The 18,058-nt window shown below is 46.4% G+C and overlaps 1 protein-coding gene across 3 annotated transcripts; it reads right to left on the bottom strand.

Annotated features, from left to right (window-relative positions):
- Positions 1–5,185: 5,185 nt before the first annotated feature.
- Positions 5,186–12,323, bottom strand: RAB5IF (RAB5 interacting factor). 3 transcript variants are annotated; one of them, XM_030212985.1, is made up of 4 exons: positions 12,107–12,323; positions 8,715–8,818; positions 7,582–7,669; positions 5,186–5,621 (listed from the first exon to the last, which is right to left on the bottom strand). In XM_030212985.1, the coding sequence occupies exons 1-4, from the start codon at positions 12,209–12,211 to the stop codon at positions 5,487–5,489; spliced, it is 432 nt and encodes a 143-aa protein (XP_030068845.1). In that variant the 5' UTR covers positions 12,212–12,323; the 3' UTR covers positions 5,186–5,486. The 3 variants fall into 3 exon arrangements, with proteins under 3 accessions (XP_030068845.1, XP_030068844.1, XP_030068846.1); XM_030212984.1 differs by having other exon boundaries at positions 7,582–7,711; positions 12,107–12,320; XM_030212986.1 differs by having other exon boundaries at positions 5,491–5,646; positions 7,582–7,711; positions 12,107–12,319.
- Positions 12,324–18,058: the final 5,735 nt, after the last annotated feature.

The following is an 18,058-nucleotide window of genomic DNA, read 5'->3' as shown; positions in this document are numbered from 1 at the left end:
ACGCTTGGAAGATCTGGCGCACCACTCTGGAGTTGAGCGACCACTCGTGAGGTTGCATAATCCGGCTCAGTCTGTCAGCCAGACTGTTGTTTACGCCTGCCAGATATGTGGCTTGGAGCACCATGCCGAGACGGCGAGCCCAGAGCCACATGCTGACGGCTTCCTGACACAGGGGGCGAGATCCGGTGCCCCCCTGCTTGTTGACATAGTACATGGCAACCTGGTTGTCTGTCTGAATTTGGATAATTTGATGGGACAGCCGATCTCTGAAAGCCTTCAGAGCGTTCCAGATCGCTCGCAACTCCAGGAGATTGATCTGTAGACCGCGTTCCTGGAGGGACCAGCTTCCTTGGGTGTGAAGCCCATCGACATGAGCTCCCCATCCCAGGAGAGACGCATCCGTTGTCAGCACTTTTTGTGGCTGAGGAATTTGGAAAGGACGTCCCAGAGTCAAATTGGACCAGATTGTCCACCAATACAGGGATTCGAGAAAACTCGTGGACAGGTGGATCACGTCTTCTAGACCCCCAGCAGCCTGATACCACTGGGGGGCTAGGGTCCATTGAGCAGATCTCATGTGAAGACGGGCCATGGGAGTCACATGAACTGTGGAGGCCATGTGGCCCAGCAATCTCAACATCTGCCGAGCTGTGATCTGCTGGGACGCTCGCACCCGCGAGACGAGGGACAACAAGTTGTTGGCCCTCACCTCTGGGAGATAGGCGCGAGCCGTCCGAGAATCCAGCAGAGCTCCTATGAATTCGAGCTTCTGCACTGGGAGAAGATGGGACTTTGGATAATTTATCACAAACCCCAGTAGCTCCAGGAGGCGAATAGTCATCTGCATGGACTGCAGGGCTCCTGCCTCGGATGTGTTCTTCACCAGCCAATCGTCGAGATATGGGAACATGTGCACCCCCAGCCTGCGAAGTGCCGCTGCTACCACAGCCAGGCACTTTGTGAACACCCTGGGCCCAAAGGGCAGCACACAGTACTGGAAGTGACGTGTGCCCAGTTGAAATCGCAGATACTGTCTGTGAGCTGGCAGTATCGGGATGTGTGTGTAGGCATCCTTCAAGTCCAGAGAGCAAAGCCAATCGTTTTGCTGAATCATGGGGAGAAGGGTGCCCAGGGAAAGCATCCTGAACTTTTCTTTTACGAGATATTTGTTCAGGGCCCTTAGGTCTAGGATGGGACGCATCCCCCGTTTTCTTTTCCACAAGGAAGTACCTGGAATAGAATCCCAGCCCTTCTTGCCCGGATGGCACGGGCTCGACCGCATTGGCGCTGAGAAGGGCGGAGAGTTCCTCTGCAAGTACCTGCTTGTGCTGGAAGCTGTAAGACTGAGCTCCCGGTGAGCAATTTGGAGGTTTTGAGGCCAAATTGAGGGTGTATCCCTGCCGGACTATTTGAAGAACCCACTGGTCGGAGGTTATGAGAGGCCACCTTTGGTGAAAAGCTTTCAACCTCCCCCCGACTGGTAGGTCGCCCGGCACTGACACTTGGATGTCGGCTATGCTCTGCTGGAGCCAGTCAAAAGCTCGCCCCTTGCTTTTGCTGGGGAGCCGAGGGGCCTGGCTGAGGCGCACGCTGCTGACGAGAGCGAGCGCGCTGGGGCTTAGCCTGGGCCGCAGGCTGTCGAGGAGGATTGTACCTACGCTTACCAGAAGAGTAGGGAACAGTCTTCCTTCCCCCGAAAAATCTTCTACCTGTAGAGGTAGATGCTGAAGGCTGCCGGCGGGAGAACTTGTCGAATGCAGTGTCCCGCTGGTGGAGAGACTCTACCACCTGTTCGACTTTCTCTCCAAAAATGTTGTCCGCACGGCAAGGCGAGTCCGCAATCCGCTGCTGGAGTCTATTCTCCAGGTCGGCGGCACGCAGCCATGAGAGCCTGCGCATCACCACACCTTGAGCAGCGGCCCTGGACGCAACATCAAAGGTGTCATACACCCCTCTGGCCAGGAATTTTCTGCACGCCTTCAGCTGCCTGACCACCTCCTGAAAAGGCTTGGCCTGCTCGGGGGGGAGAGCATCAACCAAGCCCGCCAACTGCCGCACATTGTTCCGCATGTGTATGCTCGTGTAGAGCTGGTAAGACTGGATTTTGGCCACGAGCATAGAGGAATGGTAGGCCTTCCTCCCAAAGGAGTCTAAGGTTCTAGAGTCTTTGCCCGGGGGCGCCGAAGCATGCTCCCTAGAACTCTTAGCCTTCTTTAGGGCCAGATCCACAACTCCAGAATCATGAGGCAACTGGGTGCGCATCAGATCTGGGTCCCCATGGATCCGGTACTGGGACTCGATCTTCTTGGGGATGTGGGGATTAGTTAGAGGTTTTGTCCAGTTCGCAAGCAATGTCTTTTTGAGGACATGGTGCAAGGGAACAGTGGACGCTTCCTTAGGTGGAGAAGGATAGTCCAGGAGCTCAAACATTTCAGCCCTGGGCTCGTCCTCCACAACCACCGGGAAGGGGATGGCCGTAGACATCTCCCGGACAAAGGAAGCGAAAGACAGACTCTCAGGAGGAGAAAGCTGTCTTTCAGGAGAGGGAGTGGGATCAGAAGGAAGACCCTCAGACTCCTCGTCAGAGAAATATCTGGGGTCTTCCTCTTCCTCCCACGAGGCCTCACCTTCGGTGTCAGACACAAGTTCACGAACCTGTGTCTGCAACCTCGCCCGGCTCGACTCGGTGGAGCCACATCCACGATGGGGGCGTCGAGAGGTAGACTCCCTCGCCCGCATCGGCGAAGCTCCCTCCGCCGACATAGTCGGGGAGCCCTCCTGGGAGGTGGCCGCAGTCGGCACCGCACGCGGTACCGACGTCGGGGACCTCACCCCGGGCGATGGGCCAGCCGGCGCCACGCTCGACGGTACCGGAGGCGCAAGCACCGCCAGTACCGGAGGGGTAGGGCGCAACAGCTCTCCCAGAATCTCTGGGAGAACGGCCCGGAGGCTCTCGTTCAGAGCGGCTGCAGAGAAAGGCAAAGAGGTCGATGCAGGCGTCGACGTCAGAACCTGTTCCGGGCGAGGAGGCTGTTCCGGGCTGTCCAGAGTGGAGCGCATCGACACCTCCTGAACAGAGGGTGAGCGGTCCTCTCGGTGCCGATGCCTGCTGGGTGCCGACTCCCTCGGCGACCCAGAGCTCTCGGTGCCGACGCGGGGAGGCGACCGGTGTCGATGCTTCTTCGATTTCTTCCGAAGCATGTCACCAGAGCTCCCCGGCACCGACGAGGAGGACGTAGAATCCAGCCGTCGCTTCCTCGGGGCCGAGGCCGAAGGAGGTCGGTCTCGGGGGGGCTGTACCGCAGGAGCCCTCAGGGTAGGAGGAGACCCACCCGAAGGCTCACCGCCACCAGCAGGGGAATGGACAGCCCTCACCTGCACTCCTGACGATGCACCACCGTCCGACGACATCAGCAGACGAGGTCCCGGTACCACCGACGTCGATGCAGCTATCCGATGTCTCGGCGCCGATGCAGAGGCCCGATGCCTCGATGCACTCGATGCAGGGGCGGCCGAGGAAGATGGTCTGGACGCTGACGACGTCGATGCACTCGAAGATCCCGGTGCCGATGCCGACGAAGAGCCCGAGAACAAAACGTTCCACTGGGCTAATCTCGCTACCTGAGTCCGCCTTTGAAGCAGGGAACACAGACTACAGTTCTGAGGGCGGTGCTCGGCCCCCAGACACTGAAGACACGACGAGTGTCGATCAGTGAGCGAGATAACCCGGGCGCACTGGGTGCACTTCTTGAAGCCGCTGGAAGGCTTCGATGTCATGGGCGGAAAAATCACGCCGGCGAAATCAAAGTCCGAAACGACGGAAAAAGAGCACCAAAAGATTTAAAGGGAGAAAATCTCGACCGAGGCCGAAAGAGGCCTACCCCGACGACGAAAGAAAACTTATCGGGGCAAAAAGCTGGAGGTACGGGAAGGGTAACACGAAAACCGGAGCACTTCCCGACACTTTAGAAGACTTTTCCGAAGAAAAAACACGTCAAAAATAACTTTGGACGCGCGAGGTCGACTTTCCGGGGCTCGACACGGCGAAACACGACCGTACCGAGTGCGGACAAAAGAAGACTGGCCGGCTCGAGCCGGTTTCGGGCGGGAAGACGGCCGCGCATGCGCGGTGCGCGCGGGCGCGCGAGGACTAGCAAAGGACTTTGCTAGAGAAGTTTCCGATTGGAGGGGCTGCCGTGGACGTCACCCATCAGTGAGAACAAGCAGCCTGCTTGTCCTCGGAGAATTTCATGTTTTAACTTAGATTTTGTAGACTCCTGAGGCAGGCCAAAACACGGCCGTGTCGAGTCTTTACAGTGATATAATAAACTTGGATTTACCAAGCATTGTCGAGTCATCTTCGCCGTTTCCAGTGTGTGTAAATCCTGGTGCACAAGTTGGATATGCAAGCTCCATACTCTGAACATTGCACCTAAATTTTGGGAACACTTCTGACCTGCCCATGCCCCCTTTTGGGTTGTGTGGACACAAGGTGCTTGCACAAATCCAAATTAGTGTCAATTTAATGTCACTAACTGACACCTCAGTAACTCAATGTCTTGTGCACACATCTGCCCTGCACACCAATCTGGGGTCGGGGGGAGCGTTAGTGCTAGCAGTGGACATGATGCAATATTTGTAAGCGTTAACAGCAAACAAAAATCAGCTCTCTCTTAGTCAAGGGGCAGCTGAAGCTACTCCAGAAAAGGTATAGCCCATTCCTGTGAAACTACCAGTAGGAAAATGGACAATGCGTATGCTTATTTTATCGATTTGAATAAAGACTTCATTGTGGACACCATCTGAGAGAGGTTTTTTGCTCTACTGTTCTTTGCTTGACATTTGATCTTCAGTGGAGTGGTTACCTTCTGTTGATGTTGACAATGTGTATGCTTGCCATAACTTATTAAAGCTGCAGATTTGCACTCGCTCTTCAATTTAGAGTATAGGAAGAAAAGAAAAATAACAAAAACATTCACGACTGATCGATTGTAAACAAAATTACCAGCATAAAAAACCAAAAGTTACAAATGGTAATAAAGAATTAGAAATAATAGCTGTTATTTGAATAAATCAGATCTTTAATTAACATAAAGGACCAGTTTCATCATGAAATATTGTGTACCATTTCAACACTGCAGCACTCAAGACCTTTGGAGAAAGACTTGCAATAGCCTCATTTTTGTTTTTTTAAAAGACCGACACCAAACATGAAAACTGTCGTGTCTGAAAGATTACTGTGGAAGACAGAAATGATAATGTATTGGCTGATTTCGGTATTCAGTTCTTATTAGTCTCCACACTGGAATACTTGGCGTTGAGCGTGGTCTGGGGATAATAGTTCAAAGTTAAAGTCTGACCATGGTAGACTGCAATACTGTGTTCAAACCTGAGGACTTAAAAAAAAGTGGCATCAGCAACATTTGTACAAAAGAATAATGTCTTGACTGGCTTCAGGAGATGTGTCTTTAAGACTGCTCTTTCCTCTAGTGGCGAACTCCGTTTGTTTGCATCTCCTTCCAGATCCATTTCGGTCTTTCTGATTCATTTAAAATGTTCCAAGTTCCTGGACGTGACTTGACAAAGATGGAACAGCTGACCGCATCAATCAAAGTGGATGGCTGTATAGAAGATAACCCAGACAACCTGAAAAAGACAAAAAGGGAAAAGGATAAGAATGATTTCATTTCAAATTTATTTACTCATCATTCCAGACTTGCTATACCACTTTAACTGTGGCTCTGGACACAGTGACGGTACTAAAACCAAAAGATGCAGGAGCCCAGGGAGTTCTGGATTCTGATTCTCAGCTAAGGCCACTGGAGAAAGAGGTCCAACGCTTCGTTTGGCCTTGGACAGATATACGGTTACCCGAAATGAATCTGCAATGCCCAACCTACAGCTGAAGTGGAATCCTAATACTTATTCAAGGGCTATTCACCTTGACCTGCCTCTAACCGTCTGATGTGTTTATTACCTGCTCTCCCACTGAAACCCTTTGCATAAAATATGATCTTTTGCTCCCATCCCCAGCCTTTGACCAGTTAAACTCAACACGATATTCAGCCTTCTTTCCATCCCTACCTAAAGAACGAAAGAGCCCTTTCACTAAGCTGTATTAAGCAGCTAGAGCAGGTTTTTACTGCATGGTAGACAGTCGCAGGGGGATCTGCAACAAATGCCTACCACGTGTTAAAAGTAGCCAGCATGGAAATGTCCCACACTACCTGCTTAATGTGGTGAGTGGGTGCAACGGGGCAGAAGTAAAGGTGGCAGCTGGCGACGGTGGCACGTGGGACGGTACTGTGCACTAGCTGTCATGACTGCTGATAGCACAGCTGCCCTAACTACCTCCTCAAAAGAAGGCATTAAAGCAGCTGCATTACCAGAAGTCCAGTGGCGCAGCTGCTCTCACTGGTCCCCACCTTCTCCTACAAGACTGTATCTATCGTTAATATTATTATATAAAGTAATAAGATAAGTCTTAATGAGATCTTATATATATTATATTTCATATGCATTGCATTGATATTACACTTTCTCCTTTTAATTTATGGAGTGGAGTAGAGGAGTAGCCTAGTGGTTAGTGCAGTGGACTTTGATCCTGGGGAACTGAGTTCGATTCCTACTGCAGCTCCTTGTGACTCAGGGGGAGTCACTTAACCCTCCATTGCCCCTGGTACAAAATAAGTACCTGAATATATGTAAACCGCTTTGAATGTAGTTGCAAAAAACCTCAGAAAGGCAGTATATCAAGTCCCATTTCCCCCTTTCCCTTATGACATCACAATATCAGAAGTGAGCCAAGTATCAGGCAATCAAGCCATTGTGACATCACTGATGAGGTTGGCTCTTATTGGTGGAATGAGTGGAGGAGTAGCCTAGTGGTTAGTGCAGTGGACTTTGATCCTGGGGAACTGAGTTCGATTCCCACTGCAGCTCCTTGTGACTCTGGGCAACTCACTTAACCCTCCATTGCCCCTGGTGTAAAATAAGTACCTGAATATATGTAAACCGCTTTGAATGTAGTTGCAAAAAACCTCAGAAAGGCGGTATATGACGTCCCATTTCCCTTATCATAACTCCTCGCAGTAGGTCTCATGGTACTACCATTACATCCTTCCAATCTGCCATGTCTGTCCTGTACAGTAAATGCAGGGCTTATGCTCAACATGCCCCGTGTACTAACCACACAGGCTTTACACTTACTGTGTGCTAGATTTTGCGACTAACTCACAGTAAATGCAAAACCTTCTCACACTTTCGTAAGAGAGACCCAAAGTTTTATTCTTCAGGTTCAAACTGGGTTTGAAAATCTATTTTTTAATCTCATTTTGGGGACCATGAGGTAACTTGATGAGCTTCTGTTCCTCTGCATTGTTTTTTTTTGCTTGTTAACCCCTTCTGTTGCTCCTGCCAAAGGCAGTATAGAAAGCATTGCAGTTAGACTGCACAGGTATTTTCCCATTTAGATTCCTAATTATCTAATGTTACATTTCCCCCAATGAGGTAGTGAAGCAGGTTACAACTGGAAAGGCAGCCCAAATAAAGTCAAATTAACAAGGAAAGTGAAAGATTTACCAAAAACAGTGCAAAGGATGTCATAAATCCCTCCTTTGTCAGCTCCCATGTTCCCCCGTATTCTTCCTCATCTATCTGCTGGAAGCTGCTGAAGTAAAGGTACAAAACGCCAGCATTTATCAAGCAGAATCTAAAGAAAAAGAGGGAAATGGTCAAAAAGGGGTGAATCTCATGTTTTAAGCAACAATTTTTAAAAAACTCAACAGGCTATGCTAAAAAATAAACCAGCTAATATTCAGCCCGTGGCAATCGGCACGTTTTAAGTCCAGATGTTGCCCTGCCACGCTACGTCCAGGCATCTGGATATATGGGAAGTTACTGGGCACTGGCTCGTGTTCAGACCTTTGCCTGGATAACTCAGCAGATTAGCCTAACTTCATCTGCTTATTTAATCGGTTAGCAGATCGAGTATCACCGTTAACCGGCCTCAGACCAGAGAGTGCCATGGTGCACTTGATTTGAGGCCAAGGCAACAGCTGTACCCTCTACCTAACTACATTCTAATCAAAAAAATTGGGGGGGGGGGATGTCTTGAAAGCAAGTGTACTGATTTTTGGCAAGTTATCTATTTGCACAGCCTGGCAGGAAGGGAAGAGGGACAATCAAAGGAAAAAGACACTGGGAAATAGAACAAAACAGTACTAGACTATATTGTTCCCTGTTCCCATATGCTGTGCAATGTTGAAAATACAGTGAGGTTTTTCAGTGCTACTGGTAAAAGCATTTTCAGGGTAGTTGTAAAGGGTATACACACTCTGCAACGGGACCAGTGATATGTTTATTCCTTTTTACTTTTGTTTTCTAAAGAAGTAAAGTTTTGCTTTTATTTTGAAATATATTTGAGTTTTATTCACATAACAAAAAACAAACTGATCCATATACCCCACAGAGAGCAGAACCTTCCCCCACTATACCACAAAATAAATACATAAATAAAAGGAAATCCGTGGCACCTATAACTCATTTAAAAAAAAGGTCTGCAAAAAGAATCCCCCCTCCAACAAATGTTTTTTTTTTTTACTACGAGCAGCCGGTATATCCCAAAAAGGGCCCCATGTCAAATCTAAAGTTTAACACTAAATGCTTTAAAAAAAAAAAAAAAAGAAGAAAGAAAGAAAAAAACCAGCACTTACATTGCTATTCCCACAAAGCCCTTCAGTGGGACAATTCCCCAAATGACGCCCAAAACAATAGCGATGATCTGTCGGAACCAATAGATCACATCTAAGAATTCATCCTGCAGAGACAAAGGTAAAGCTATGGCTTGTGCTGTAACATCTAAAATGGTCCTTATAAATCTAATCTCAGATAAAGGCACAAAGTGAGAAATAACTGCTTTGCAAACACCTTCCAGAAATCTGCCCCACTTTCTATAGCTCCAACTGAGCTGCCCATTGCTGTGTGTCCTGCCAACAAAACCTAAGCACCAGGTCCAATTTCTTTAGCCACCATGGTGACCTGGGGTTTGTCGAACCCTGCATTAATGCATCACTGAAATATTTTTTTTAATGCATCTTTTTCATAGCACCGGATCAACATTGTGACCCAACCCCAATCCCCTCCCAACATTAGCAAAACTAGCACCCTCCACCCCACGCATTTATCAGGGAGTTTCCCTGGTAGGATAACAAGGCTTGAATGATCTCTGGATGCTCATGCCCTGTTGCAGCCTAGGTTCAAAATATCTCTGAGCCCCCCCCCCCCCCCCAGCAGTAGTCCAACTTACAACTAATCCACTAGAGAACCCCCCCCCCCCCCCAAGAGTTCTGAACGGGAGCTGCTGCTTGTGGAGGGAGGTTCTGATATTGATGGGGGTTGGGATGTGGATTTTCTGAATCGCAGAAAACGCAAATCGGCAGATAGCGTGAATGCAATTAATAGATAAGCATGTCCCCAACATTTACGGGCTTTTCACTTACAGCTCGAAAGCATGGAAAACCTCTCTTAATTACTGTACATGCAGAAAATAAGCCCTGCCTTAAGACAACTTTAATTAGAGTATTATTTTCTCTTCGCAGATAACTTTTGAACAGAGCCCAGTTAAAAAAACAAAACAAAACTGGACCATCCTGCTGCAAAATCAATGTAAAGTGTTTGCTTTTATTCTAATATAAAGAATTCTTTAAACAGGTTTTTGTTAAAAGAAATCATTTTTAACAAAAACCTGTTTTAAAGAATTTGTTACATTAGAATAAAAGCAGCAGATCATAAATATTCTGAGAACAGTACCAGCTTTCTCCTGGAAGCATCAGGGTTATAGTCCCATCGTTAAACTTATTTTTTCAACGATGTTTCATGTTTAATTATGTCTGCAGCAGTGACTGCGAATTGGTGAGTTACCGTTGGTTGGAGACGCCCTTGCGTAGAATCTCCAATGGTATCTATTTTACTGTCATAGTAATGCTTGAAGGTTTTCACTTATATACACTGTCAGCTAGCACATTTGCTTATTTCCGATCTGAGGAAGAAGGGCAACCTTCGAAAGCTAATCAAGAAATGTATTAAGTTATGTCCAATAAAAAAGGTATCATCTTATTTTCTTTTCCATGTTTTATTTTGTTTGATTTCTATAGATTCTACATGGAATGTTGCTATTCCACTAGCAACATTCCATGTAGAAGTCGGCCCTTGCGGATCACCAATGTGGCCGCGCAGGCTTCTGCTTCTGTGAGTCTGACGTCCTGCACGTATGTGCAGGACGTCAGACTCACAGAAACAGAAGCCTGCGCAGCCTTCTACATGGAATGTTGCTAGTGGAATAGCAACATTCCATGTAGAATCTCCAATAGTAGCAACATTCCATGTAGAATCTCCAATAGTAGCAACATTCCATGTAGAATCTCCAATGGTATCTATTTTACTGTCATAGTAATGCTTGAAGGTTTTCACTTATATACACTGTCAGCTAGCACATTTGCTTATTTCCGATCTGACGAAGAAGGGCAACCTTCGGAAGCTAATCAAGAAATGTATTAAGTTATGTCCAATAAAAAAGGTATCATCTTATTTCGTAAGGCCTTTGAAGTCAGAATAATTGAATATTTTAACACCCAACAGAAAGGACTTAACAAGGATCTGGGGTTCCTAGCCCATTATAAACCATAAAGCTGTATTTCTCTGTTGATCACCCCTCCCCTCACCTACCCACACCCATCCTGTTAGAATATCAATGATATGCTTTGATGTCCCCATGCATACCTCCTACCCACCCCCATCCTCCCACCCTGTCAGACTGTCATAGTAATGCTTGAATGTTTTCACTTATATACACTGTCAGCTAGCACATTTGCTTATTTCCGATCTGACGAAGAAGGGCAACCTTCGGAAGCTAATCAAGAAATGTATTAAGTTATGTCCAATAAAAAAGGTATCATCTTATTTCGTAAGGCCTTTGAAGTCAGAATAATTGAATATTTTAACACCCAACAGAAAGGACTTAACAAGGATCTGGGGTTCCTAGCCCATTATAAACCATAAAGCTGTATTTCTCTGTTGATCACCCCTCCCCTCACCTACCCACACCCATCCTGTTAGAATATCAATGATATGCTTTGATGTCCCCATGCATACCTCCGACCCACCCCCATCCTCCCACCCTGTCAGACTGTCATAGTAATGCTTGAATGTTTTCACTTATATACACTGTCAGCTAGCACATTTGCTTATTTCCGATCTGAGGAAGAAGGGCAACCTTCGAAAGCTAATCAAGAAATGTATTAAGTTATGTCCAATAAAAAAGGTGTCATCTTATTTTCTTTTCCATGTTTTATTTTGTTTGATTTCTATAGATTCTACATAGAATGTTGCTATTCCACTAGCAACATTCCATGTAGAAGTCGGCCCTTGTAGATCACCAATGTGGCCGCGCAGGCTTCTGCTTCTGTGAGTCTGACGTCCTGCACGTATGTGCAGGACGTCAGACTCACAGAAACAGAAGCCTGCGCAGCCTTCTACATGGAATGTTGCTAGTGGAATAGCAACATTCCATGTAGAATCTCCAATAGTAGCAACATTCCATGTAGAATGTCCAATAGTAGCAACATTCCATGTAGAATCTCCAATGGTATCTATTTTACTGTCATAGTAATGCTTGAATGTTTTCACTTATATACACTGTCAGCTAGCACATTTGCTTATTTCCGATCTGACGAAGAAGGGCGACCTTCGAAAGCTAATCAAGAAATGTATTAAGTTATGTCCAATAAAAAAGGTATCATCTTATTTTCTTTTCCATGTTTTGTTTTGTTTGATTACTTTTAAGAGTGGACTAACACGGCTACCACACCTCTGTCCTTTAGACTGTAAGCTCCTCTGAGCAGGGACTGTCCTTCTTTGTTAAACTGCGTAACCCTAGTAGCGCTTTAGAAATGTCAAATAGTAGATCTGTGACAGGGAGAGCAGATAGCATGGAAGGCCACATTTTTCTCTGCTTCTCCTTCATCTTCCCATTGACAGAACCAGTGCGCCCCTCCCCCTCCCGAGACAGGAAGCGGGAAAGGTCAGGAAACATAAAGGCACCGTGAACCTTGTCCTCCCAGACCGAGTCACCGCGCAGGGCTTTGCTCCACGGGGAGGCTTTCACGGCTCCGTTGGACACGGCGTGCTCCTCCTTCCTGCGCGCGCTGATCATCCTCCCCCGGACGGACACACCGACTGCACCACCGTACCCCGAATGGCGCCTGGCTCGCCCCTCCTCCTCCTCCGTGCCAGCTCCTGCAGCGCCATGCAAAAGACGCAGCGCGCCTGCGCGCCGGACCCCAGCAACCAATAAGGAAGCGGGTGAAAGTTCACGCCTGCGTCACCCACGGAACACGATTGGAGGGGGGGCGGAGTTTAAGCGGGTTGTCACGTGACAAAGGCCAACTATAACACGCCAGATTGGTCCAAAACTAGTGGTTTTCTTGAATGTCAAGCGGAAGAACTTCAGTTCCCAGAATGCAATAAAATAGGGCTTGTAAATAACAAAATATTATACAACAGTACCCTCAGTCAGCTCTTCCTTCCTTCTAGTCAGCTCATTTCACTAATTAATTATTGACTACCTAAAAGGCCCTTTTACCAAGCTGCGGTAAAAGGGACCCTCAGCTAGTGGCTGTGCATGTTTTTTTGCCATGCGCTGAGGCCCCTATTACCGCAAAGGGTTAAAAGGGAGAAAACATGGCCACGCGGTAAGTTTGCACTTGCTATGTGGCCATTTTCGAGGACGCACTTTGACAGAGCTGCCAAGTTACCCATTCCAGGAGGGAGACATTTTGGCCGGTTCTGGTTTTAAACTTACAGCCCAAACCACAGTAGTATTCGTAGTCCATGATTCTATCCATTGCGGTCAGAGCTGCAAGTCCCGTAATACACCAAGATGAGTTTGGCAGAAATCCAGGACTGGCCAAAAAGTCTCCCTCCTGGAATGGGCAACTTGGCAACTTTGCATTGAGGTTGTGGTAAGGGCTCCTGCGCTAACCAGGCGGTGAAAATACAGAAATAAAGGGCCCTTTTACTGCAGCAGGTGAAAATAACCAAAAATGAAATGGCCATGCGGTCATTTCAGGAGGGGGAGCACTTATCGCCACCCATTGAGGTGGTGGAAAGGGCTCCCGCGCTAACCCAGCGGTAGCAGGTAGTGTGCGACGCTGCCCAATTACCACCAGGTAAACTCCCTGTGAAAATATTTTTTCAATATTTCCGCTAGTGCCGGAAATGGTGCGTGCTGGGGGGTGGAACTACTGCCGGCACCTGCGCTGGACCAGCGGTAGTCCTGGATTGCCGCACGGTAACCCTTTAGTTAAAGGGCCCCTGAATTTCCGTAGTATGGGAAATGGTGCGCATGCTGGGCTTGTGTGTGTGTGTGTTTATCAATATTTTTCAGTTAATTCATTGTTATAACAAGGGGTAATTTTAGAAAGGCTTTTCCACTTATAAAGCCTCTTTCACACAAGGAAAACAAGTTTTTTTTTTAATCTTTTTTTTATTGAGAACAAGCAGAGCTTTCCAATACAAACATATAGCAATTGTAAAGTCTGACTCTGTATGAACATGAAAGCATATTGTGCGCTGACTGCGTGCATTCATAGGCATGCTGCACATAGGCGTTCTCAAGGGCAGAGTTGGAGTGGAGATGTGATATATGGACACACATGCCTACATGGGAGCAAGTGTAAATGTGTTTGTATTTGCATGTGTTGTGCATGCTTGCTTCTTTTTTTGTTTTAATAAAGACACATAGATGCCCATGTTGCTTTTATCTATTGTTTAAAAAAAATCATAAAACAGGTGCACTATTCATATGCTATGGATGCCCTGTTATATCATACTCCAAATTCTATTATAAAATAATCAAAGCCTTAAAGGGGAAAGTGGTTGGGCTTCAGGAGGGGAGAAGCATTAAACCAGGTGTGTATATGGCTAGGGATGCACTTAATCTCGGGAGGGATTGTGGCATGGGTGGGACCAATAGGGTTGAAACACAAACAGACCTGGGTGGACAGAGATGGCAGTCAGGCTCACAGACTCTCATATCAGTTCTCCTGCAAATACCGCACATATTCATGCTTTATATGTGGTGTAAGTCTTGACATCTTTCTTGTGTCCTCAGCACATCAACATGCTGCCTGGAATTGCTAATATAAGTCAGGAATAGAATTCAGCCCATGGGATACCTCAATATACCTCCTGCCTTTTTTTTTTCACTTGGTTTGCCAGGGTTTTGTAAAATAGCGCTTCATACAGTTTAGACATGCATGTGACATGTTAAACACAAATAGTGCTTCTAAAATGAGAGCCATAGTTTGGTATGCAGTTGGCCAAGTAGAGTTTTATCTGTTGATATAAAGAGCTTTATTTATCTAACTATATAAAACTGGTTGTGTTCACCTTATTGCTTCATATTTTATTAAATTATATATTTGTGAACATTTTTGTCTATATGCCTCCCTTTTCATTTGTAGGGAGCGGTTGATTTTCATGCAGTTAAAGGCTAAAAACCTTTGCATATTCCTACAGCTGGAATGCTCTTTTGTGCTTTGCATGACTAATCTGGCACCAGGGAAGTTGGGAATGCAGTACAGAATTATTCAGTACTCAGCAGGTGGAGCTGCCGCCTGCAGACTTGACTGGAAAAGCTGCAAAACAGGGCTCAACTTTCTCCTCTCCAGTTTTGGCCTCGGGGCGGGCGTCCTCTTCTCTCTCCCCATGGCTCCCCCCCCCCCCCCCCTCCTCTCTGTCCTGTTTTACTTGTTCTAATACCATGGAACAGCCTCACATCCTTTTTCTCTACAGTTTCTGCAATTGATCTGTCAGGCACATGCAGCTGCTACAGTTTACAAGAAAACTGGAGGGAGGGCATAAAGGGGGAAAGGGAAATGGGACTTGATATACTGCCTTTCTGAGGTTTTTGCAACTACATTCAAAGCAGTTTACATATATTCAAGTACTTATTTTGTACCAGGGGCAATGGAGGGTTAAGTGACTTGCCCAGAGTGACAAGGAGCTGCAGTGGGAATCGAAGAACTCAGTTCCCCAGGATCAAAGTCCACTGCACTAACCAGTAGGCTACGCATCCATTCATTCCACCAATAAGAGACAACCTCATCAGTGATGTCACAATGGCTTGATTGCCCGATACTTGGCTCACTTCTGATACTGTGATGTCATAAGGGAAAGGGGGAAAGGGAAATGGGACTTGATATACTGCCTTTCTGAGGTTTTTGCAACTACATTCAAAGCGGTTTACATATATTCAGGTACTTATTTTGTACCAGGGGCAATGGAGGGTTAAGTGACTTTCCCAGAGTCACAAGGAGCTGCAGTGGGAATCGAAGAACTCAGTTCCCCAGGATCAAAGTCCACTGCACTAACCACTAGGCTACTCCTCCACTCATTCCACCAATAAGAGCCAACCTCATCAGTGATGTCACAATGGCTTGATTGCCCGATACTTGGCTCACTTCTGATATTGTGATGTCATAAGGGAAAGGGGGAAATGGGACTTGATATACTGCCTTTCTGAGGTTTTTGCAACTACATTCAAAGCGGTTTACATATATTCAGGTACTTATTTTGTACCAGGGCAATGGAGGGTTAAGTAACTTGGCCAGAGTCACAAGGAGCTGCAGTGGGAATCGAAGAACTCAGTTCCCCAGGATCAAAGTCCACTGCACTAACCACTAGGCTACTCCTCCACTAGCAACATTCCATGTAGAATCTCAAATAGGGAAAGGGAAATGGGACTTGATATACTGCCTTTCTGAGGTTTTTGCAACTACATTCAAAGCGGTTTACATATATTCAGGTACTTATTTTGTACCTGGGGCAGTGGAGGGTTAAGTGACTTGCCCACAGTCACAAGGAGCTGCAGTGGGAATCAAAGGAACCCAGTTTCCCAGGATCAAAGTCTGTTGCACTGACCTCTAGGCTACTCCTCCACTCATTCCACCAATAACAGCCAACCTCATCAGTGAGGTCACAATGGCTTGATTGCCCGATACTTGACTCACTTCTGTTATTGTGATGTCATAAGGGAAAGGGGGAAATGGGACTTGATATACCGCCTTTCTGAGGTTTTTGCAACTACATTCAAAGCGGTTTACATATATTCAGGTACTTATTCTGTACCAGGGGCAATGGAGGGTTACTTGCCCAGAGTCACAAGGAGCTGCAGTGAGAATTGAACTCAGTTCCCCAGGATCAAATTCCACTGCACTAACAACTAGGCTACTCCTTGCTTCAGGGTGCAATGTTATACAATTAGCACCTGTACAGAGCCAACACAAGAGCACTCTAAACAAACCTTTGCAAAATTATTTAACCCTCCACCATCTTCTCCACATAACCAAAAACAAAATGCACACAGAGCAGACAAAACTTTAATACTGAAAACTGACATTCAAATGACATGATTCTTGCCAGATTAAAACCTATACATCAGGGGTACTCAAAGGGGTCCACAGGGTAGTCCAGTTTTCAGGACATCCCTAATCAATATACATGAGGGTGATTTGCATATAATAGCGGTGACAGGCATGCAAATTTCTCTCATGCATACTCAGGGATAACCTGATAACCCAACTGGCCTGTGGACCCCTAAGAAAGGTTTGAGTACCCCTGCTTTACAGGATCAGTCTATGAATTATATCAATTGTCCATGAGCTATTAAAATCATATAAGTCCCTTTAGATTTGTTGTCTGTATTAAACTGCTCCTCCACTCCAAATAGGAGAAGTGTGTCAGGAGTGAGTGGATGCGAAAAGGGAAATAATGGAGAGAGGGAGTGAGACGAGGGAGGGAACAATGTAGGGAGTGAACAGATGGAAGGGGAAAGAGCTTCTCGAGATAGAGGGTGAAGTTGTTAGGATGGGTGTGTTGGAAGGAATAGAGAGATGGTATGAAAAATCTGAAGTGTAAAGAGATATGAGAGAGGAAAGGGTGAGATAATGTGGAAATGGGACTGGGGAGAAGTTGAAAGGGGTGTGTGTGGGGGGGGGGGGGGCTCCATGAGTTGTGCAGTTTGTGTGTGTAGAAAGAGTTTCCATGTAAGCATCTGCAGTAATCTGGCTTGTTCCATTTTCCCAGGTGTACTGATGTCCTAAAGCCCATTATATATTTTGGATCTTTGTTATGTGAATTTTGGATTTGCTGCAGGTCTTGTAGGACTTTTTTTTGTAGAGGATTGCATTTTACAATATGCCTGATACTGAGTATGTCTCTGAGATGACACTAGAATCAGACATTTTTTTGTATGGTAAGATTTATAGGGAAAAGAAAGCTTGTTGATGCTACAACAGTTCCTTGTATCAATCTTCTCCAGAATTCTAAACCGTTATCTGTCCCAACATACATAAGACGATTCTCATTGGTGTCGCATTACCTGCTCCATAGAAAGCTCTGTTGGATAATGCAAACATTTTTTACTTTGTTCCCCTTGGAGAAATTCCTGCCTACACCCATGGTCTGGTGAGGGCTTTTATGGGGAGGGGGAAGAAGGGAAGTGAATTTCCCCACCCCTAGCTGTCTGTTCGTCTGTCCAATTTAGATTGTAAGCTCTGTTGAGCAGGGACTGTCTTTTCATGTTAATTTGTACAGCGCTACGTAAGTCTAGTAGCGCTATAGAAATGTTTAATAGTAGTAGTAGTAGTAGTAATTTGGTCGGACTTCCTTTGGAGGGGTGGTGATGAATTACTTGACAGCTTTTTGGAGAGGGAAGGGTGAGGAGAATGCCAGAAGACCTGTCAAGGAGGAATAGGTTGAGAACTTTGGGGGAAAGATATGGAGAATAAAACATGTGAGATGTAAGGCGGTGGCCGTAGCTAGAAGGTTGTTAGGCTGTATAGAGAGAGGTGTGACCAGCACAAGAAAGGAGGTGTTGATGCCCCTGTATAAGTCCTTGGTGAGGCCCCACCTGGAGTACTGTGTTCAGTTTTGGAGGCCGTACCTTGCGAAGGATGTAAACAGAATTGAAGCGGTGCAAAGAAAAGCTACGAGAATG

This window comes from Microcaecilia unicolor, chromosome 8 (assembly GCF_901765095.1).
Source record: "Microcaecilia unicolor chromosome 8, aMicUni1.1, whole genome shotgun sequence".
Classification (NCBI taxonomy): domain Eukaryota; kingdom Metazoa; phylum Chordata; class Amphibia; order Gymnophiona; family Siphonopidae; genus Microcaecilia; species Microcaecilia unicolor.
This window is presented reverse-complemented; position numbering and strand designations above follow the sequence as displayed.

Bases quoted from the DNA above. Each gene is read 5' to 3' on its own strand.
- RAB5IF (XM_030212984.1), bottom strand. From the start codon at position 12,211: ATGATCAGCGCGCGCAGGAAGGAGGAGCACGCCGTGTCCAACGGAGCC. The intron at 8,819-12,106 runs GTTCACGGTGCC...TTGTCTCTGCAG, and splicing joins ACTCGGTCTGGGAGGACAAG to GATGAATTCTTAGATGTGAT. The intron at 5,622-7,581 runs GTAAATCTTTCA...TCTTCTATACAG, and splicing joins CATCCTTTGCACTGTTTTTG to CCATCCACTTTGATTGATGC.